The sequence below is a fragment of the Rutilus rutilus genome, assembly GCF_951802725.1.
Source record: "Rutilus rutilus genome assembly, chromosome: 17".
Classification (NCBI taxonomy): domain Eukaryota; kingdom Metazoa; phylum Chordata; class Actinopteri; order Cypriniformes; family Leuciscidae; genus Rutilus; species Rutilus rutilus.
In genome coordinates this window covers 16,888,788-16,912,099 of record NC_140230.1, presented here as the reverse complement: position 1 = coordinate 16,912,099, position 23,312 = coordinate 16,888,788, and the positions used below count along the sequence as shown (strand labels likewise).

The 23,312-nt window shown below is 37.9% G+C and overlaps 3 protein-coding genes across 8 annotated transcripts; 1 reads left to right on the top strand and 2 right to left on the bottom strand.

Annotated features, from left to right (window-relative positions):
- Positions 1-763: 763 nt before the first annotated feature.
- Positions 764-9,313, bottom strand: foxj2 (forkhead box J2). The gene is made up of 10 exons (XM_084435579.1): positions 8,754-9,313; positions 8,129-8,448; positions 7,079-7,153; positions 6,870-6,950; positions 6,698-6,793; positions 3,344-3,512; positions 2,948-3,223; positions 2,757-2,858; positions 2,005-2,370; positions 764-906 (listed from the first exon to the last, which is right to left on the bottom strand). The coding sequence occupies exons 2-10, from the start codon at positions 8,432-8,434 to the stop codon at positions 797-799; spliced, it is 1,581 nt and encodes a 526-aa protein (XP_084291705.1). The 5' UTR covers positions 8,435-8,448; positions 8,754-9,313; the 3' UTR covers positions 764-796.
- Positions 9,314-9,327: 14 nt separating this feature from the next.
- On the bottom strand, positions 9,328-14,552 carry isoc2 (isochorismatase domain containing 2). Its single transcript, XM_084435589.1, has 6 exons — positions 14,166-14,552; positions 13,553-13,677; positions 12,594-12,806; positions 12,418-12,488; positions 11,973-12,090; positions 9,328-10,081 (listed from the first exon to the last, which is right to left on the bottom strand). Coding segments are annotated over exons 1-6 (594 nt in total). The 5' UTR covers positions 14,167-14,552; the 3' UTR covers positions 9,328-10,015.
- A 354-nt stretch (positions 14,553-14,906) lies between these two features.
- Positions 14,907-21,399, top strand: u2af2a (U2 small nuclear RNA auxiliary factor 2a). Of its 6 annotated transcripts, none has more exons than XM_084435584.1 (12): positions 15,485-15,638; positions 16,072-16,101; positions 16,416-16,572; positions 16,680-16,786; positions 17,314-17,465; positions 17,678-17,794; positions 17,886-18,054; positions 18,158-18,237; positions 19,269-19,391; positions 19,693-19,800; positions 19,909-20,160; positions 20,255-21,399. In XM_084435584.1, exons 4-12 carry the CDS (start codon positions 16,765-16,767, stop codon positions 20,387-20,389), a joined length of 1,158 nt encoding a protein of 385 aa, XP_084291710.1. In that variant the 5' UTR covers positions 15,485-15,638; positions 16,072-16,101; positions 16,416-16,572; positions 16,680-16,764; the 3' UTR covers positions 20,390-21,399. The 6 variants fall into 6 exon arrangements, with proteins under 6 accessions (XP_084291709.1, XP_084291708.1, XP_084291707.1 ...); XM_084435585.1 differs by having other exon boundaries at positions 15,524-15,638; positions 17,886-18,024; XM_084435583.1 differs by lacking the exon at positions 16,072-16,101 and having other exon boundaries at positions 14,907-15,638; positions 17,886-18,024; positions 19,714-19,800.
- The last annotated feature ends 1,913 nt before the right edge of the window (positions 21,400-23,312 follow it).

Sequence of the window (23,312 nt, the reverse complement as noted above, 5' to 3'; positions counted from 1 at the left end):
TCCAAGCTTTTTTTGTTGCATTGTTTGATTTTAAATGAAAATGAAAATGACAGAGTTAAAACATTTCTTTTTATTTGTTTTAACTCCATAATGGGAAATGCTATGAGACAAAATGTAAAATCAAGCAATAAATGTCGATCAATTTCAGTCAATATACACTCATGTATTGTCATAATATATACCTCCGTGTACTGTTAAACTGTGTTTATTCTCCCACAAATTGTTAGTGTACATGCAGTTTGTTGGAAAAGTGCTATTTAAAATCTTTGGTCAAAAAGTTCTTTCAATAACTGCTTAACTGACTGACTGTAGATTAGATCAACATTCAGCAAAAACTGAGCCATTGTCAATAGGCCAAGGCTATGGAAGTGCTAACGTTATTTACATTGTAATACACTGACGTAAAACTTAAAAGGCAGTCGGGCGTGTGTAGCGTGGGCTAAGAGAAAAGGTATGTTACATTAATGAAAACATTGTCAGGATTGATCCACCTTAACCTTCAAGGTCTGGGTCAGTTCAGGAACAAACATGATGAATATATTGCATTGTAAGTTTTGGTTAACCTCACACATCAAACATGCAACTGACTAGCAGCACCATTGTGCCGTATAAATTGTAAGGTAGAACTGAACTGAAAGGAAACAAACACCTGAATGATGGTCATCGTTAAGACGGTGCTGCTTTTGTTCCATATATACATGAAACTAGATTAATGAGTTGGCCTCACCTCCTCGACAAAAAATTGTCTCATGTTTTCTTTTACTGTGTATTTATGTGTGTATATCTGCCAACAGAATTATTCAATCAATGAATCCCAATCGAAATCATCCTGGATTTCTTCACTGTTGCTGTGAAGATTCTTCAAAGGTGGATGACCTGTTGGGGTCAGTGGTTGAGTTTGATGTGCTGCATAAAGACAGAAAAACATCATATTTGGATGCCTGAGCAATTGGACCAACATAGCAACACTAATTTCCTCTCTGAATGAATAAGGGCACTTAAAGGGATAGTTCACCCAAAAATGAAAATTGACATTATTTACTCACCCTTATGTCCTTCCACACTTGTAAGGAGTTTCTTTATTCTGCAGAACGCAACCTGTTTTTTCGTCCATACAATGAAAGGCAACGGGGTCCAAACCAACATTTGGACCTCACTGACTTATTGTGTGGACAAAAACAGTTAAAACATTCTTCATAATATGTTACGTTCCACAGAAGAAAGAACGTCATGGAAAGGTTTGGAATGACATGAGGGTAGGGTGACCTACCGAAATTGGGAGTCCCTCGTCCTGCAAGACGTAAGCAGTGTCCCGCATTTCAGTTATGTCTGTATTATTTTTTTCTTCCCAGAAATTACAGTATCACAATAAGAAATATGATAATAAAAATGCGACTGTGGATTTTCCCACTGATGACACCAGCCAGGACTTCATCTAGACAAATACTGGATAAGAACATCCTGATCAAACCTGCCAGATCCTACAAAAAATACAAGTTGAAGATGCACTGAATCCGGTAAAATGCATTTACATAGTCTAATAAATGAAAATAAACTATTCACTACTTAAGGAAATCTCTTTTAGTATAAATTAGATTTTTACCTGGCCTGTTACTCAAGTTCATTAAATAGGACCTGTAGAGTAAATTACATTGTCTCACTTGAACCTGGGTAAAATGAGTACCAGTTACAGAGCCGGTCACAATTAACAAAACTTATCAGCGATAAAAAAACTTTTTTTTTTAATTATTCATCCAAATTAATGGCAAATAGGCTTTCCAACTCATATAAATCAATATTTATTTACCTAGTATAATAATAGTACATTTATCTCTCTCACGTATCCCGCAAAATCACATCTACGTCCTGCATCAGAGCTATAACCAGGTGGTCACCCGACATGAGGGTGAGTAAATGATGACAGAATTAAATTTTTTGGGTGAACTATCCCTTTCAGTTTAGATGCACTGGTCCTGTAAGGATTTAAGGGATCTCTCAACGTACCGTTAGGAGTCAGAGGTTGGCTCATGGTGGGCTGCAGCCCTGGCGGTCTTTGTGCTGTCTGGTTGTGGGTGTGAGGGGTCAGGGTTCTCCTGGGATTTTGGAGAGGAGGTTCACCAGTGCCAGGTGGGAGCTGGGAATATATGAGTGGAGATGGCTGAGTTAAACTAGCCAGGGTGGGAGCGTTAGTGGGCGGAATATTGAGAGGAGGTGAGGCCATTTGTGCAAAAGGGGAGGAGCCAACAGAAGACGAGCCAATGAGACCCTTCTGAGTGAAGAAACGGTTGAGCGAATCACAAAGCGAGGTGAAGAGAGCTGAATCCAATGCCCAGTCACAGAGCTCGGCCTGGCGCATGCTTTCCACCAGGTCTGAATGAAAACAACACAGATTGAGACATTTAATGAATTTCCCTTTCACTGATGTACAGCAGTTTTGTAGTATTGTCCATTATTTAAAAAACTGTAAAGAGAGAAAGTAATGTCTAGCCAAAGAAATACATCACTTTGTTAGCTGCATTTAGTGTGGCTATTTTTTCTAAAGGGAAGTTTGATTGTTTTTTCTACTTTCGATAATGAGGACCTTGTAACTTGCAACAGCTACAGTTTTAAAATAGTTTCCCAACTGTGGAAAATAGCGCTTCTGGATAAACAAATTCAAAGATGGTCCCTTTGAAATTAAACTGTAAATCCAGAGCAGAAAATGAAAGCATGTTGTGCATTATACATCTCATTGTAGTCTATAGTTGAGTACTGACCAGGGTGACAGGTGAGGTCAATGTTAGCCCAGTCCAGACTACTAGCAATTCTGAAACTCTCTCTCAAAGAGTCAGCGTTACTGAACCAGTCTGCAGGAACAACTAAAAGAGAGAGAAAGAGAGAGAGAGAGGATCTGTCATCAGGACAATCATATACCATCAACACGTCACTACTGAGCAGTTATACTCACCATTACTGTGTAGCAGCTTGTCAGGCTCAGTGTTGGAGTTGGGATGAATGTTAGCATTCTGGTTTGGGTTTAGGTTTGGGATAAAACTAGAGTTAGTATTGGGTATATTTGGGTTGAAGTTGCCGTTGGTATTGAGGTTTGGGTTGAAGGTAGATGTTGGGTTGGTATACTGGTTAATATTGATGTTTGGGCAGGGGCAAGGGGAAAAAGGAGGCAGGGTTGGGGTGTGGAGTGGTGTACTGTCATGGGTAAATCCAAGTAAATTGGGAACATCCGCTTTGAGAGAGAAGGAGAGAGAGAGTTTTAAGCACAACTGATCTTAAAATGAATTCATTCTGAATCTTTGAAAGTAAATAATAAGCTAAAGGAAAAGAGTGGCATAATTGATTTACTTACATTGTGAGGTGACTCTGTCTCTCACGGAGCGACAGAGGGACTGAAAGGAATTGTACAGATCCGGTAGGTTCAAATCAGCAAAGGAGAATCGGAGAGGGGGATCGGCATGAGGGTTTGAAGGAAGAGATGTAGGTATGGGGGCACTTGGACGTTGCTGTGGAAACGATGACTGCAGAGATAAATTTGAGAGTAATTTGGATAAATAATATGTCATATACCACTTAGGAATATTTCAGGCAAAAATAAAAATTACTCATCCTCATGAGTTATTTTTTTTTCCATGAAGCTCAAAAGGAGAATTTTTTAAAGATCTTAAAGTAGCTCTTTTCTACAAAAATGTGGTTTAAGTTCCAACAAGGACAAAAAGCACCATAAAAGTTTCAGTGTCGTTCAGTGTTGGGGCTAATCCATTACAAGTAATTAGGTAATTACTTTCACATTACTTTTAAATTTACAACAAAACATCTCAGTTACGGTTTCAAATAGGTAATGCAGGTTACTTTGTTTTCCCATTTATTGATTGACACCTCTCCTGTCCCCATGTTGAGAGAAATCGTGAGTACGTGCAGTGGTGTTGTGTGTGCTGAATCAAAATGGTGGTTATTGTAGTTCTAGGCTAAATGTGAGCATGCGTTCACTCATCTCTCTTACACAAAAAAGATTCAGTATTCCTTAATATGAATTAAAATAGTGAAATGCAAACTCAGAATATTAAGCAAACCTGCAATAATTAAATGTTAAATTACACAAATATACTTTATGTATTTAATGTCACTTTATTAAGCAATGTCTTTGGTTCTGACCTTCTATGATTCAATTCAACCATACAAATAAGAAAAAAATCCTATAGATAAACATCACCTTTGTGTTTATTTTATTTTTTGTATTGCTAAAGAAAGAGTGTAAAAGTTTGAATTTAACTTTTAATTTAACTTTTGGTTTAAAGGGGCCTTTACATTTGCCAAAAATATAACATATAACATTTAGTTTTGTTTTTTGTGTAATTAAAACAAACAAGCAAGCCCAGCCCGGATGAGAATGCAAAAGTAACAGTTACTTTCCATAAAAAGTAACTAAGTGATGCAATTAGTTACTTTTTAGGGAGTAACGCAATACTGTAATGCATTACTTTAAAAAGTAGCTTTCCCCAAAAAGTGAGATGTGTGAGAACCAATGACATTATTAATGGCATCATAGCACTATTTCTGTAGTTCATACGACATAAGTTGCCTATCTATTTTGTAAATGACTGTTATGGATCTTATTGAGAATGATTCTATGTTTAATTTTTAAAAAGTTTTTGGACCTTTTAATGTTTAATCAAAAAGTCAGTACTCTATCTTTCAGTGAAAGTGACACACTTCTCTCTGGTGACATATACCAGAATTCTCTAAACATTTAGTCCACTTAAACCCACCCCTCCACAATCAACTCCAAATTCGCATTCATTTTTGAACGCAAAGCCCAAATCTTCAAACCCAATCACCAACCAATGGATAGAACCAAGTCCCCACTCTACACTTTGTCTTTTTCACTAATTTGTTAAACTCGGATGTACGAAACAGAAGTACAGTGAGGAAAAAAAGTATTTGAACACCCTGCTATTTTGCAAGTTTGAACACCTGTCTATCAGCTAGAATTCTGACCCTCAAAGACCTGTTAGTCTGCCTTTAAAATGTCCACCTCCACTCCATTTATTATCCTAAATTAGATGCACCTGTTTGAGGTCGTTAGCTGCATAAAGACACCTGTCCACCCCATACAATCAGTAAGAATCCAACTACTTACATGGCCAAGACCAAAGAGTTGTCCAAAGACACTAGAGACAAAATTGTACTCCTCCACAAGGCTGGAAAGGGCTACGGGGAAATTGCCAAGCAGCTCGGTGAAAAAAGGTTCACTGTTGGAGCAATCATTAGAAAATGGAAGAAGCTAAACATGACTGTCAATCTCCCTCGGACTGGGGCTCCATGCAAGATCTCACCTCGTGGGGTCTCAATGATCCTAAGAAAGGTGAGAAATCAGCCCAGAACTACACAGGAGGAGCTGGTCAATGACCTGAAAAGAGCTGGGACCACCGTTTCCAAGGTTACTGTTGGTAATACACTAAGATGTCATGGTTTGAAATCATGCATGGCACGGAAGGTTCCCCTGCTTAAACCAGCACGTCAAGGCCCGTCTTAAGTTTGCCAATGACCATTTGGATGATCCAGAGGAGTCATGGGAGAAAGTCATGTGGTCAGATGAGACCAAAATAGAACTTTTTGGTCATAATTCCACTAAACGTGTTTGGAGGAAGAAGAATGATGAGTACCATCCCAAGAACACCATCCCTACTGTGAAGCATGGGGGTGGTAGCATCATGCTTTGGGGGTGTTTTTCTGCACATGGGACAGGGCGACTGCACTGTATTAAGGAGAGGATGACCGGGGCCATGTATTGCGAGATTTTGGGGAACAACCTCCTTCCCTCAGTTAGAGCATTGAAGATGGGTCGAGGCTGGGTCTTCCAACATGACAATGACCCGAAGCACACAGCCAGGATAACCAAGGAGTGGCTCTGTAAGAAGCATATCAAGGTTCTGGCGTGGCCTAGCCAGTCTCCAGACCTAAACCCAATAGAGAATCTTTGGAGGGAGCTCAAACTCCGTGTTTCTCAGCGACAGCCCAGAAACCTGACTGATCTAGAGAAGATCTGTGTGGAGGAGTGGGCCAAAATCCCTCCTGCAGTGTGTGCAAACCTGGTGAAAAACTACAGGAAACGTTTGACCTCTGTAATTGCAAACAAAGGCTACTGTACCAAATATTAACATTGATTTTCTCAGGTGTTCAAATACTTATTTACAGCTGTATCATACAAATAAATAGTTAAAAAATCATACATTGTGATTTCTGGATTTATAAATATATATCGCTACTTCCATTTCATCTCCACTTTAAGTTATCATAGGACTTCAGAAGACTTGTAATATAGTACACAAGTCATATGGACTACTTTTATGATACTTTTAGTCCTTGCTGAAGCTTGACAGCCATGGTCATGCCGGTGTCATTGTAAAAATAGCTAATGTAAAGATTTTCACAATATTTCCTTTGTGTTCCATGAAACAAAAAATATATATAATAATTTAGTTTTGGAATGACGTGAAGATGAGAAAATATTCTGACCTATACTTTTAAGGTGATGCATGCACCCAAATTCATTATAAATGAAAGTCATTATGAAGTCCACCAGCTCTATTTTGTTTACTTTACTCTCTCATTTCCTCTTTCTTAGACCTCAAGCTCTGTTCTAAGAGGAGCTTCCTTAATAACCCTTAATAGAAATAGAAAAGCAGAAGAAATGACTTTGAACCTTGCAAGGAGGGGGGGAGAACATGCTTTTGGTGTCTGGCTGAAGTGGGAGGGGCTCCGGTTGATTGACAGGCACTTGGGCCTCTGAGGATGGAGTCTGAAACAGGGATGTTGATGAGTGAAATACTGATCTCACAGATGTGACGAGATCACTTCATGTGATGTACTCTTACCTCCTCCTCTTTAGGATAAGGACGTTTCACTCCTCTGGGTTGAGTTGAGTCAGGTGGTACATCCATCGTCCAGTATGATCCCTAAAACAGGTGATTATTTTAACTTCAGTATTAATATTTGAGAGTCCTAAAATTGTTAAAAAAGTTATTAGAATGGCAATAACCTCAGATATTAATGAACAAAATAATAAAATATTTGACTACATCACCTTCCCAGGGTCGCTCTGTGGTCGAGGAACTTTCCGGAAACATTTATTGAGAGACAAATTGTGCCGAATTGAGTTCTAGGAGAAAAAAATGATATTTGTCTATATGTATCTGTATTTTACATACAGCTGAACAAAATGCAGACTTGGTGTGCATCAGAGACATATCAGTCTTTATGATTCATTTTCTAAAGTGTTTTTAAACATGCCCAGATTCATCAGATAATCAGCACCGTTTCCAGTTAAAGAGCATCATATTTTATTTAGCTTTACTTCTTGTGAAGAGATTGCAACACCTTTCGTTCATGACTACACATCACTACACACCTACAAACTGTCATTTCCCATTTACTACAAGTCTGTAACAAATCTGTGATGAATCTGTGATGAATCTGTGTTTTATGTACGCAATAATGAAATGCAGTCTGTTTGACTCCTCAGTAAAAAGCAGAAGTTGTATTTTAACAGTAGGATATTTTATAAATAATTTTAGAGCTTAATCTTAAACTTATTTTAGTTTATTGCCAAGGCAACATTTATCATTTTCATTTAGTTTTTTCCCCCAAATATTTCTATTCTATTCTATTTCAGCTCCATTGCAATTGACAAAAATCCCCCCACATATATGAATTACTAATTCATAAAATATTATGGGTTTTTTTTAGGTGTCGCACCACATGACATTTTACAACCCAAACTAACCTAGCCTTGTCAAAAAAACTCAAATTATCAGATTGTTTTTTAATTCTAAGAAATAATAATAAAATGTTATGCCAAAATACTTATTGCTTTTTTTTCTTTTCAAGAGTTTCATTTTTTCAATGAGGCTTTTTACTTTTCAATCTTCATATCAGGACAATTTTATCACCCTGACATGTTTATCTTTATGCCACTGACCCAGAAATACCAAAAAATAGCTTTCAGCTACATTTATATTTCTCCAGACTTGTTTATTAAATCAACAATGGTGTAAAGCCAAGTCCCTGCTCGAGCACAACTGCATTGCATCGAGCACTATTTAGCACAAGGAAGTGGTCATGTAGTGGTCTTTACCTTCCATCCTCTTCCTGCTTTGCTGTAATAAGGAAATGTATTACTGATCCATGTGTAAATATCATTCAAACTCAGCTTCATTTCAGGAGTGGAACTCATTGCCATGGCTATCAGAGTGGCGTAGCTGTGGGGGGGCTTCACTTTGGAATTAGATCCAGGGGACAGTGTAGGTATGGGAGGGATGTCCTTCTCGCTTCCTCGTTCTTTTTTCCGTTCCACTCTTTCTTTTCCTGATCGCAAGGTGCTGATTCCCAGCTGAGGAAGCCAGTCAATGCTGGTTAAACTAGAGTCCAGTTCAGAAGCCATGCTTAAGGGGATGTCTGAGAAAACAAAACATTATGTAATACTGTGTGTTATCTCATGCATTCCAGCTAAGCTGTGTAACCAAGTCAATCATGCCGTATGCAGTTGTAAGGCAATGTGATTTAAAAGTATGCTGTAAAAGAAATCTAAATCTTATTAAAACCTTAAGTATATGGTTTGAAAAACAGATACTCATATCATTAGTTACTGCACACTTGATTAATCAAAGGAAATGTTAGATACACTTATAGATCTATTTATTTCTAATACAGCATTCTAAGAGAAATGTTTGTATACGTATAATAGTTGAGTGAAGACCTACCTCAATCCTGTCAAAAGGCCACCGACTTCACCCTGTAAATTTTTAATGCCGTCATCTGTTGCACAGAGGCAGATGAAGGATCTCAACATACATTTATTTGTCCTTCTTCTCTCTTCTATGTTTATCGCTGCATTCATTAGCTGCCTGAAGAGTCTAAGTTAACACGTTTTGTTTGAAATTTGAGTTTGGGAGAAGAAAAAAAACTGTCGGAAAAAGTTCTTCCCTTTCTTTCTCTTTCCCCTCCCTTTCAGCCTGTGTTGAACGTCACACACTCCACCCTCCATTTTGACATTTGAGAACTCAGTGTGTTTCTCCTCCTCTTTTTCGTTCTCTCCTCCTCCTTTCATGGCTGCACTTTCAGAGTTTTACTGGTGAGTAAGTTCCTGTTTCACTGTTGAAATAGGAGAGGAGTCGAGCTATTGGCGGGAACACTGTAATAATTTCCATTGAGATTTTGTTAGTCCTATGACACAGTGATCTTTGGATCCTGGTGGATTTCACACTTGACGCACATTTCATAATGCAATGAGACAAAAAAAACAAACACAGGTATTAGACACATATTAACACCATATGCATAATCAATAGGCGTACGCACAATACTTTATTCTTATTTTATAGTAATGCGTGTACAGAATATAATCATTTGGCAACACTTTACAATAAGGTTTTATACATTCATGTCACTTTACATGCATATTTATAAATTAAAATGAACCTAGACCAGTCAATGCGGTAACACTTTATAATAAGGTTCCATTTGCTATTTGTTAACATGAACTAACGATGAAAAATACTTATTAATCTTAGTTAATGTTAATATTAAAATTTACTTACTGATCATATAATTTAATGGACTTGAGCTAACATGAACTAACGATGAACAGTTGTATTTTTATTAACTAATGCTGACTAAGATTAATAAATACTGTAATGAATGTATTGCTCATTGTTAGCTAATACATTAACAAACATTAGACAGTGAGATCTTACTGTAAATGTTAACATGAATGCTGTAAAAATGCTCATTGTTAGTTTACGATACCTAATGTATGAACTAATTTTAACACGCAGAACCTTATTTTAGTGTTGACATTAACTCTTACTTTTCTTCTGACAGAATTTTAGAATTTTCTGAAAGCTATTTGAAATTTTAATGAAAGTAGATATTATTTGAATATGCAACAGGTTCAGAGAACAGTTTGTGCGGATTTTTTGTAATTTATGTAATTATGTCTGCAGGGTGTGGTGTGCGACTGGCCCTATAGAGAGCTGAAGAAGGACAGCAGGCCTGTATCAGGGGAGGGGTGAGTCAAGAGCTTCTGGATCTGTGTGCGAAAAATGAAGGAGGACAGGTCAGAACATGAACGCAAACCTAATCACCACAAAATCCCATCCACCTCAGCGCCACCTCATCATGCTCTCATTCAGACACAAACAAACCTAAAATTACAAGCAGGGATAAAAAAAATAAAAAAAAGTTTGCAGAATCATATTTCATTAAGGTCTTATAAAAAGGGACAGTTCCTCAAAAACTCCAACTTCTGAAAAATGAAAGGTTAATAGGAATTAGGTCTGTCAAGCTTAAATGTAAAAACATTTTTAATGTAGCCAATGCAAATTTTGTGCTGTATTCCTTTTAATACCAGCTGTTTATGCTGTGTACATGTGCATTAAGATTTCCCCTACATTGCATATATACATATATATTTTTTATTATTATTTTCTTTTTATTAGTTACACTTTGTAAGCACCGGGCCTGACCCCCTTTTGCCTTCAGAACTGCCTTAATTCTTCATGGCATAGCTTCAACAAGGTGCTGAAAACTGAGATTTTGGTCCATATTGTCATGATAGCATCACAGTTACTGCAGATTTGTCGGCTGTACATCCATGACGCAAATCTCCTGTTTCACTACATCCCAAAGATGCTCTACTGGATTGAGATCTGGTGGCTGTGGAGGCCATTTAAGCTCATTCTCATGTTCAAGAAACCAGTTTGAGATGATATGAGCTTTGTGACATGCCACATAATCCTACTGGAAGTAGCCATCAGAAGATGGGTATACTGTGGTTATAAAGGGATGGAGATGGTCAGCAACAATACTCAGGTAGCTCTGTGGCATTTAAATGATGCTCAGTTGGTACTAAGGGCCCCAAAGTGTGCCAAGAAAATATCCAACACACCATTACAGCACCACCAGCAGCCTGAACCCTTGATACAAAGCAGGATGGATCCATGCTCTCATGTTGTTTACACCAAACTCTGACGCTACCATCTGAATATCGCAGCAGAAATCGAGACTCATCAGACCAGGCAACTTTTTTACAATCATCTGTTGTCCAATTTTGGTGAGCTTGTGTGAATTGTAGCCTCAGTTTCCTGTTTTTAGCTGACAGGTGTGTCTTCTGCTGCTGTAGTCCATCTGCTTCAAGGTTTGACGTGTTGTGCATTCAGAGACGCTTTTCTGCAGACCCTGGTTGTAACGGGTGGTTATTTAAGTTACTGTTGCCTTTCTATCAGCTTGAACCAGTCTGGCCATTCTCCTCTGACCTCTGGCATTAACACGGCATTTTCACCCACAGAACTGCCGCTCGCTGGATATTTTCTCTTTTTTGGACCATTCTCTGTATGAAGTATGTGTATGAAAATCCAAGTAGATCAACAGTTTCTGAAATTCTCAGACCAGCCCGTCTGGCATCCCTTTCAAAGTTACTTAAATAACCTTTCTTCCCCCATTCTAATGCTCAGTTTGAACTTCAGCAGAACATAGCTGTGTTTGAAATCGCCCCCTATACCCTCGTTCAATATTCCCTACATTACTCCACTAATATGTGTGTGTGAATTCAAACAAGTGCACCGGAATGATTGCCGCTTTTGCATAGTTTGTGCTTTCTGTTTAAGGGTATAGGGGGAAATTTCAGACACAGCCCATTTCTACATGCCTAAATGCATTGAATTGCTGCTATGTGTTTGGCTGATTAGATATATCCGTTAACTAGCAATTGAACAGATGAACCTAATAAAGTGGCTGAGGTGAGAGTATGTATATATATATATATATATATATGTTTTTATATATACACACAAACATTTTAAATTTCTTGAATTACAAATAAGAAAAGTTATATCTAAATTTTTTATATATAAATGATAATATGCACAAGAAAAAAATCAGATGGATTTAGAATAGATGCTGACAGACAGGTCGGCAGGTACCTCTTTAAAGTTGGGGTGTTTGGCATCCTGCACTAGTTGTAATAATACTCCCTCTGTAGTGGTGAGAAACGCCCCACTCTGCTTTAGTCGTGACAGCGCAAAAAGACGATCTGTATGACTGAAAAACAAAAGGCAGATATGTTTTCAAAACCCTGACAATCACTTAAAGAACTGACTTATAGGACACATCAGATTTTACATAACCACCTCATCTTTAAGCAAACACTGTGAAATTCCTCCAGTTTCTTTAGACCTTTAGAAAAAAGCTTATAGATGCCATCCATCATTTGACTTGAGTTTGTGTTTGAAAAGATGTGGGTGTGAGTAAAGATAAGGTATGTAGGTGTCTCACAGTTTTTCATGTTTCATGCCCATAAGATACATAAATATAAAATATCACAACAGTTTTAAATTTTGTATATTTTAAACAAAATTATTATTATACCTTCGAGAGGAGACAGCATCTGCCACAATATGGACCTCCATGCCTCGCTCCAGAAGATCATAGGTTGTACACTACAGTAAAACAACAACCTTAAAGATCATGATCAGGAGACAATAAATGTGTCAGTGAAAGTAAAAAGTGCCATGGCACCAGTTTAAAAACCCGTTTGACGTTACCGCAATGCACGCTTGAGCCTCGATGCCACATAGTATGACTTGCTGAGGGTCTCCCAGGCTCTTGAGTGAGCTCTCGACACTGTCCGTCAGCATGGAGAAACTGGTCTTTGTATGAGGCTTCAGGCCCTCGGCCCCCAGCTCAGGAACAGTGGGGCCCAGACCTTTAGGGTACTGCTCGGTTAATATCTGAGGGATGTTCAAGATTCGACATGCCTGGAAGTGAAACAAAATGTATCATGCCAATTTCCCAACCTACAATGGAACTGCCATATTACTAAGATTTAGAAGGATATTCCTCTAGTATTCCTCACTCAAGGGTCATGTTTCTGATCCTCGGTAGTCAAAACAGACCAAACACAACAAGCCTAAAATTTTTTGATGAATGAATGTGCAATATTTTGTTTCAATAATATTTATTCTTTTAATATCTAGTTTTTTGAAGGGATTTCATGGTACTACAAAATATTCACCTCTAAATTTATGCATCATTTATTTCTATATAAATTACTTGTATTATTTATTATATATTTAGACATTAGATATTATCAAACACTGCTTCATTATGGCTGACATTATGGCCCATTCGTTTTCCAATAGGGGTAAGTTTTGACCACAAATGTGACTATTTTTAAAGAGACGATTTAGCCTTTTCTAATCATGTCAACAATTTATTGTGGTCAAATAGCAAGTGCCACAACATTCTCCATGTTTTGTACCATTGCAATGAAGTAAAAAAATAAAAATAATAATAATAACATATTTCAGTCTAAAATGACTGCACATTTAATATATGATTATAGATTGTGTTATATGAAGACCACCAGAGGGATATAGATCATGCATAGAAAATCAGGTAGCTGACAAGATGCAGTGGTGACAGCACATTTAATATATGATAATTATAGATTGTGTGTATGAATACTGCAGCAGTTCTCATTAACTGAAGGTGCTGATTGTACCTGTAGCAATCTTGCTGCATTGCTCACAATGTTTGTGAACTGGAAAATATTGGGTCTGAACTTCTCCTGAATGTCACACAGTAGCAGCACTGAGCCTTTGGTGGACAGCCTGCCAATTCTTGCCACTGAGGAGATAACCAGGTAATTATGTCACATGTGAACTGTGAGTCTTTGTGCCTGGGGCCCTCTAGGGGTCTGGGCTTCCAGGGGGCATCAATAATTCTTAAAATCATTTCAATTTAGTCATAATAGCATAATCTTAATTGAAATGCTAAATCATTAAAAAATAAAGATGCATATCTGTAAAACTGACATTTTTTTGAGTTTATTGTTTCAGACATAGGGGGGCCTTGGAGTCAGAAATGTTGTATTTCATTTTACTTGACAGTTATGAGAGTCTAACACCTAAACTTTAATGAAAATAAAAACCAGCATGTCTAAAACGATGTTGTGAGCCACTTTTATTGTAATAAAAGTGAAAGTACGTAGGCTGAGCTTCTAATAATGTCCTGCATGCAAATAACTCCTTGAATTCTTCTCATACATTATTAACACATATTTCAACCACAACTGCGTTGATAGACTTCAATTTTATTCAACGAGCAGTACTTACTGTTTGCAGTGTAATATGAGGGAGTCTCAGACCTCAAAGATCAAGTCACCGTTACCTGTGTGTTATATAAGTGTCCCCCTGCTCGTATTGGTCAAACTGCTGTTGAAACTCTGGTGAAGTTTATATGGTAATGACTAACTTAAGCCGAGTTCAACACTAACAGATTCATAAATGACAGCAACGCACGAAATGCAGATACAACGACTCGATACAGCACAAAGGTATATCCTGATATCTACGTCACGTGTGCCCTTGAAAGATATATTTCTTTGATTAATATTACAACAATGCAGCACAATTCGCTCACTCCGCTGTTTCACAAACCTCCAGATAAGAGGCCACTGGGGTGTTTCGCTCGTTATTTTGAGTCAATCTTTCAAATGAATCGTTCTCTTCAACTAGCTCCATTTAAAGAATGATTATAGCAAGAGCCAATAGAATTCGAGTAAGGTCTGTAAAATGAGAATTTCGTTGGTTGGACCTACTCAACGAACCCGCCCCCTTCACTGAAAGAATCTATTTTGTGGTTTGAGACTCGAGTCGGAGCAGTACTGAACGAGTCATCTCGTTTGTGAACGAACTGAATGAATAATGCATCGGTTAAGTAAATGATTCACTGGCTCACCTATAACCCCAACACACAAAAATACCCTTTGGCGTAACGGTGTGTAACCGACAGAAAGGAGCACTGAATTTGAAAGAAACAATGTAATGAATAGATTCAAAAGATTTCAAAATCCCAACCACTGTCCAGTGTTCACTGCCATCCAGATCCATTAGAGGGCGTTGTAAGATTCAAAGCAATTCAGTGTATTTTTTTCTTTTTCTTTTTTTGTTGTTGTTCTGAACATATGAATTTGCATGTAATGATTTTAAATGCATGCATGCAATAATTAAAAATCAGCAACAGTAATAGATACCAGTTATAATATAATATTTTAATGGCTTGATATGTAAAATTGACCCGGAAGTGTTTGGGAGTGGCCACTGACCTTAGTGGGCGCACTCTCACGGCCTTGGCGTTTCACAGTTTTTGTGGAAAATATAGGGTTTATTTAACCTATCTCGATGTTTTTGAGGAGTACATGAGCTCTTCCACGAGCAAAGCCCTCGTTTATTCCAGCACATCATCTGGTGCATGTGTGTGTTTACTCTAGGTCTCTTTGAAAGCACGTTTTCCTCATGCTAGTCTTTGTATGTTCTGTGCGCTTCTGGAAGACTCCAGCTCGACTCCTGCTGCTCTTATTAAACCCCGCTTTGCTTTCCCAGGGTCGCATTTTTCCCTTACAAAAACTGTCGTTTCTTAACGCTTCACGCTTGGTGTGAACTTTATTTATTTATTTGCGAGATATTCGCAGCCACCGAATTGCTAGTTGCAAGCTAGCCCGCCTCACCCTCAGTCGGCGTGTTGGAGCTGCTGGAAAATGTCAGATTTTGACGAATTTGAGAGACAGCTAACCGAAAATAAGCAAGGTGAGAAATAAAGGTATAATTGTAATGAAAGTGAGAGATTGGACAAGTGTTACAGTTGATGTGGTAGTGGTCAGTGAGTGGATCTGTTTCCTGCAGCCTGAAGGGTGGTCTGCATCATATTGCACAGGAGAAAACCAGACAAATGTAACGTTAGTGCTGCTGTCTTATGTGTTTTGCAAACCTAATTTATAGAGGATGTGTGTTTGGTGGATGGTTTCACAGAGATATTGAGCTTTATGTTGATGTATGCATGCAGAAATATTAGCGGGTTAGTGCTGATCAGTATTAAAACATCACCAGGGCTGTATCACAAGTGATAATTAAAATGGCATCTATGCCTTATGTTATCTTGTTATATTTAGTTAAAGGCATAGTTCACCCAAAAATTAGAATTCATAATTTATTCATCAATATATTCTTTTATGTTCCACAGAAGAAAGTCATACATTAGAATAACATGAGGGTGAGTAAACAATACAGATTTTAAAATTTTTGGTGAACTGTCCCTTTAAGAATTGAAATATCACAGTGACCATTTTAAATAACTGAAACCTTTCCCCACATATAGACAACATGCCATTTCAAAAATATATGCCCTCATTAATGTACAAAATATCATTTTGTACACCAAATATTACTTTAACAAATAACATTTCTGACTCTGGTGCTTAGATGAGCTGCAAGCAGATATAAGTTTGAATAAACATATATGTTGAATTGAAGAAAATGCTCATTGTATTCATGTTTTGTACATTGCTGTGCAACTCAAATGTGCAGCGGACCGAGACAAGGAGAACAAGCACCACCGGCGCAGTGGCTCGAGAAGTCGTAGCAGAGACCGGGACAGGAAGAGAAGGAGCCGGGACCGTGACAGAGAAAGGAGAGGCAGCCGAGAACGTCATGGAGATAGCAAGGACCGCAGACACAGACGCAGGTACGTGGGGAAAACTAAAAATTCTTAGGGGCATTCACGAAAATGCTTTACAAGAGCCTGTACATTTCAAATAGCGTCATTGTTGGTTTCTCTTTCTCACTGTGCAGTCGCTCCCCACACCGCGAGAAGAAAAAAATTAAAGTGAAAAAATATTGGGATGTTCCTCCTCCTGGATTTGAACACATCACACCCATGCAGTACAAAGCCATGCAGGGTAAGAGTCTGTTTTTCATTCTTTCCTTCTCTAACCCTGTTTACTCCTGCTGTGATTCATCTTAATGCAGTTATGTACTGCCTTAAAATTGTCTGATTGAACAACTTGTAATTAAAGCTTAAAACTCTACTGTTCACAAGTTTGGGATCAGTATGATAATTTTTTTTGAAAGAAATTACTACTAACTCAGCTAAGATGTATTAAATTGATCAAATGGGACAGTAAAGACGTTTTATAATGTTACAAAAAAAATCAGTTCAAATAAATGCTGTTCTTTTGAACTCTCTATTAATCAAAGAATCCTGAAAAAAAAAAAAAAAAAAATCACAGTTTCCACAAAAATATTAGCCTAAGCAGCACAACTGTTTATAATAATGTTGATAATAAAAAATGTTTCTTGAGCACCAAACCAGCATATTGCAATAATTTCTCAAGAATCAGGTAACACTGATGACTGGAGTAATTCAGCTTTGCCATCACAGGAATACATATGTCTAACACTTGTAAACCTTGTTCTTTGACTTCAGCTGCTGGTCAGATCCCGGCCACTGCTCTGCTGCCCACAATGACCCCTGAGGGTCTGGCTGTGACCCCAACACCTGTTCCTGTCGTGGGCAGTCAGATGACTCGACAGGCCCGGCGGCTCTATGTGGGCAACATTCCATTTGGCATCACAGAGGTGAGGTTCATTATTATCTGAAATCCATTAGTATTTTGGTGTAGTGGAACGTGTGATGACCTTTCCGTCAACGTTATAGTGAATCCAACTGTATTTTTTAAATCATTGTACAACAAATTCTTTAGTTTTATGTTTTTCTTTGTTCTTGCTCCAGTATAATAATAGCAGTGCTCTCTAATTTCTTTTTTTTTTTTATGTATATATAAATATAGGAGTCTATGATGGACTTCTTCAATGCTCAGATGCGTTTGGGTGGCCTGACTCAGGCCCCAGGAAACCCAGTTCTTGCTGTCCAGATCAACCAGGACAAGAATTTTGCCTTTCTGGAGGTCAGTCTTCATTCTGAGCAGTAGATCCTCTTTTTTCCCAACATTTTGGGAGTGTAATATGAATGTGATTTTTGTATGTTTGCTTGTACAGTTCCGCTCGGTGGATGAGACTACACAGGCCATGGCATTTGATGGCATCATTTTCCAGGGACAGAGTTTGAAGATTCGCCGACCACACGACTACCAGCCTCTGCCCGGCATGAGTGAGAATCCCAGTGTCTATGTCCCAGGCACGTCACTCTTTTGCTCCCCCAATTCTTGTACGCTCAATGTTTTGCTCTCTTCAGTCATAATTTCATTGAAACTATAGTGATTGATTTAATATGGATCATTTTTGGTCACACTCTGGTTCTCTCTCCCTAGGTGTCGTTTCCACGGTGGTGCCTGATTCGGCCCATAAACTCTTTATTGGCGGTCTGCCAAATTACCTCAACGATGACCAGGTTCGTGTTAAAATAGCATTATGTGGCAGCAAGTTCCGGTCACTGAGGGCTACTGAGCTAACTATTGATTGGGCAGAACTGATTTCCCAGTATGTTTTATTTGCCATTATTCTGAGTAATTAAAGTAGAATTGTTTTGTCCAAAGTTTTTGCATAACTTGGCATGGCTTGTTGTTTTTAGTGGCTGTGCGGTCCTTAACCCCTGATGACAACACCAGCTACAACAATGTGATTATGATAGCTTTTGATATTAGCATATTAATTATGATATTGGCAGATATGCTAATCTTTTGACTGTGCTAAAGTGAAGAAGTGGTTAATACTTTACTAAAGGAAATAAAAAAACTTTCCATGCTCCTCAGAACAGATGCATCCACGAAATTAAAGCCTTTAAGTTTAAGTTTGCATGGTTGCCATGTCTGCGTAACAAATCTAGCCCAGTTGCCAATCAGAAATAGCCCAAATATCAAAATTTAAAATGTCACTCGCACACTGTCCCTAAAATACAGTATAGTTTTCATAAAGGAGCTCGCAGGAGCACAAAGTGACTCCTCACAAAACGTGACATCTTTCACACTTTTATAATTTGTAGAATATAAAATATTTCAGGCAAATATAATTTATGCAGTATGTCAAACCTTTATGCGTGGTAAAAAATCAACACGTGGCAACCATTTAAAAGTAACCTAATTTCGCAAGACTTGTCATTGTAAAAAATGTATTTATTTAAAAAAATCTGTATTTTAATTTATGATAGTTTATGATAAAAGTCTCTTATGCTCACCAAGGCTGTATTCATTTGACCTCAAATACAGTACCAACAGCAATTTTGTGAAGTATTACAATTTGTAGTAGTATTTATTTTGTTTGAAATGCGTGTTTTCTATTTGCATATATTTTAAAATGTAACTTATTCCAGTGATGGCAAAGTTGAATTTTCAGCAGCCATTACTCCAGTTCTGTGAATATTCACACATGTATAATATTTATATCAAAGTAATTTTAAGTTAATGATTTTTCTCTGTTCCACAGGTGAAAGAATTGCTGACATCGTTTGGTCCTCTGAAGGCCTTTAATTTGGTCAAAGACAGCGCTACCGGCCTCTCTAAGGGCTATGCTTTCTGTGAATATGTTGACGTCAATATCAGCGACCAGGTGATAAAAACACAAGCATTAAAATGACATAATCAGTCTGTCAACTCCCAGCAAATAACATAAGCTTATACAACACTATCTGAGACCCATCACCCAACACTTACCTTTTTCCTCTGCATGTAATGGGCTTCATCACATTACATATATGTACATATATTACATATTCTGTTTAATATGGGCTGTATCTGTAGATCCATTAGAATGAAATCATTTGGCCAGGATTTATCCATGGGTTAGAAAACAGAAATGAGCTAGAGGCGTGTCAGAGCTGTTAATTGACATCCATGTTAACCTCTCCAAGGCACACTGTTCACTGTCACAGGCCATCGCGGGGCTAAACGGGATGCAGCTGGGGGACAAGAAACTCCTGGTTCAGAGAGCAAGCGTCGGCTCCAAGAACACCACACTGGTGAGGGACGGTGTGAATGCGTTCAAGTTTCGAATACCTTTGTGTGTGGTTGATGTGCTGAATCTCCTATTATTTCTCACTCTCTTCCCCTCTTTCTTTTATCTGAAGACTGGTATAAACCAGACTCCAGTTACCCTTCAAGTTCCGGGTCTCATGAACAGCTCGGTGACTCAAATGGGTGGCATTCCCACAGAAGTATTGTGTCTGATGAACATGGTGGCTCCAGAGGAGCTGCTGGATGATGACGAGTATGAGGAGATCGTGGAAGACGTCAGAGACGAGTGCTCTAAATACGGTCAGGTCAAGAGCATCGAGATTCCACGCCCTGTAGACGGCCTGGAAGTTCCTGGCACTGGAAAGGTTTGATAAATACATGTGCATTTGAATGTAAAATTTAAAAGCAACTTGTTAAAACTGTTGTCTATGGGTTTTTATCTCTCTCTTTTTCCCTTAGATCTTTGTGGAGTTTATGTCAGTGTTTGACTCTCAGAAGGCAATGCAAGGCTTAACAGGAAGGAAATTCGCCAACAGAGTGGTGGTGACTAAATACTGCGACCCTGATGCCTATCACCGCCGCGACTTCTGGTAGAGGCTGGACTGAATCAAGAGCGAGAGACGCAGATGGGTGTGATATCAGTCTCTTGGAAACCCCTTATTTTGTAGGTTTATGAGGTCTGAGAGGGTGTGAGCTTTCTTTTTAAATCTGGCAGACTAAAAACATGACTTGTGATTGGTCAGAATGTAGCGAACCAATTATTTGTCATGTTTTTTTATGTTGTTGATGGCAACATTGAAGTATGTGCAAAGCTATAAGATGGGAAAATAGACCGTACTATGTCATTGTCTACAGAAAAGGATACAATTAGACATGCCACTAAACTTCCAGCTTAATTTTGGCCCATAGTGATTTTACGTGTCAGTTTTTTTCCCCCTCAATTTGAAATACCTGCTCTATCATCTGTACAGCTCACACTTTGAGCCAGACTGGTCAGATAGGAGTGAGAGGAGGATATAAAGGAGCAAGTGAGGGAAGAGAAATGATGACAACAACAGAAATGAATGTTACACTCAAACAAGAAGGTGAGAGGGGGTATCTGAGGAGAGAAGTCTTTGTTATTTTGATATGGTTTTTATTTAGGCTGTGAAATGAGGTTTCCTGTGTAAAAGTGCAGAGTTTAAAAAGCCAGATGAGTTTCTGGATTGTCTTTTGACACCACACATGTATGAGGTAAAGCTGTTACAGGCATCTTATCTTGTAGAGGGTGAATATTACCCATTAAGTCTATACTGTCTTCTATCTTGCCCCTCCTCTCTTTTTTCCTGCTATCTCTCCTTCCTTTTATAATAGTTGTACTGTTTCTTGTGAACCCTATTTTCCTGGCCCCATCTAAACAAATTTATACACAGTGAAAAAGAAACTTGTCTCTTTTTCTTTTTTTTTCTTTTCTTTTTATACATTCTGATTCTGTATCTAACTGTCCACTGCTGTTTTTTTTAAAACTGTAATAAGCTGAGTTGATTTAATACAATGCATTTATGTATGAGGACCAGAGAAACAATCTGGTGAAATAAACCAAATGCGTTTGAATTGAATCGCAACACACTGCATCTGTATTCTGCCAGCAGATAGTGCTAACAGGCACTGCTCACTTCTAACTAGTTTTATCGCCGATTCGGTATCTGAGTATTATGAGCAATGGGTTAGTCTGTAGTCAGTCTGTTTTTAGACTCGGGGCGGGGCCATTATTTGGGGCTGGCGGGGGGGGGGAATTGGGATAGAGTGTTGTTGTTTTGTTTTTTTCTCAAATAAAAAAAGAAAACAGGAAAAAATATCAATGAAATATGTTGATTACCGATATTCATGTGCTTCTATGGGTTGACTGAAAACTATGAAATGCAGAGAATTCGAGATTATGAGGAGTTAAATGTGCTTCACAAATCCAGGAGTAAAAAAAGTCCTCTGCAAAGACTGAGGGGGAAGTTATTTATTGGGTGGTTAATATTAATCGATTATAATAAACTGCTTTTAGCTGCTTGACCAAGGGTATGTGAATATAATAAAAAAAAATACATTATGTGGAAAACAAATAACATAACTGGTTAAAACACATTGTCTCGTAGTCTCAGTTGCCATTGGCACAATTACGGACCACCTGATGCATGTTGTGAAAAAAATTGTACAACATGAACATTTTTCCTGATGAAGGTCTTGAGACCGAACCGTTGCTAATAAAATTTTGATATACATTTGCAAGTATTGATAGTGTGCGGGAGTTTCTTTTTTTTTTTTAGTGAAACATTTTCAGAAAATATATTTTCAAACCTATTGACCGTTACTTTTCAGGGAGCCAGGAAAAATTTGTTCACAAGCTCAACAAAAAAATCATCTGGTTCAGTCAGCCCGGTACTTCTGTTTATTACTTATGTGCCCTCCCACCATAAAAAGAAGCATTTTAATGTATTTGCTTTAATGTTTTTTCAGTAACACTTTATTTTACAGTGTCCTTGTTACATATGTTACATGTACTTACTATAGTAATAACAGTGAATTATGCATAATTACATGCAACTAACCCTCAACTTAATCCTACCCTAACCCCTACAGTAAGTACATGTAGTTGCTTAATATTACTTAGTACTTCAATATATATTTACGCTGTAACAATGACACCTTAAAATAAACTTTTTACACTTTTAACAAAAAAAATGCACCTGGAAATGAATCACCTACAATGTCAATAAATTAAACACTTCTGCTGGAAAATGATGGCATATGGTGTGAAACATACTGGCAAATTTTTAGTTTTTGCAAATTTGTTAACAGCATTTATATTAGCCAGCTAGATAACATTATCATGGAAACAAATCAGCAGTTTGCAACAATGTTGAATTTGACGTTAATGGCATCAAATAAATAAGATACTCAAGTGTAGTTTTATACTCTGTTGTTAAAGTTCAGTGAAATAGTGCTCATTACTTTGAAGAGATCACAAAGACTACAAATACTATTGATTTATTCAGGGCTGTATCTAAAACCATTAATGGAATGGCTATGGCGTTATGTGAATAAACTACTACTAATGGATGGATAGAAACAAGTTCTGTTGAATTATTAGTGACCATCTTTTTGGTTTCATTATTTTTGCCCCAATATTATGTCTTACAGCCAGCTCTCTAACCATCTTTATTTTCACCCTTTTTCTTTCTCGCACATCTGCTTTGATTTAATTCCATCTATAACTTTTGAAGCTGCCCTATCAGCTGCTCTCTCTTGCCTCATAAACAGTCCTCTCTCTCTTTTCTGTCTTTGCAACTGTAACTCCCACGCTCTTAATGTCATTAACAGGTGCTTGTCCAAAATAGACCCCTTGCCCATACGCGCGCACACACACGCACACGCAAACATCAGTGGATCATCTGACATACACTCGACTTTATTTCCCGCACACTTGCAAAACTCTGACCTACACTGAAAAAATCAAAATGTATTCATACGTAGAAAAATACTCTTG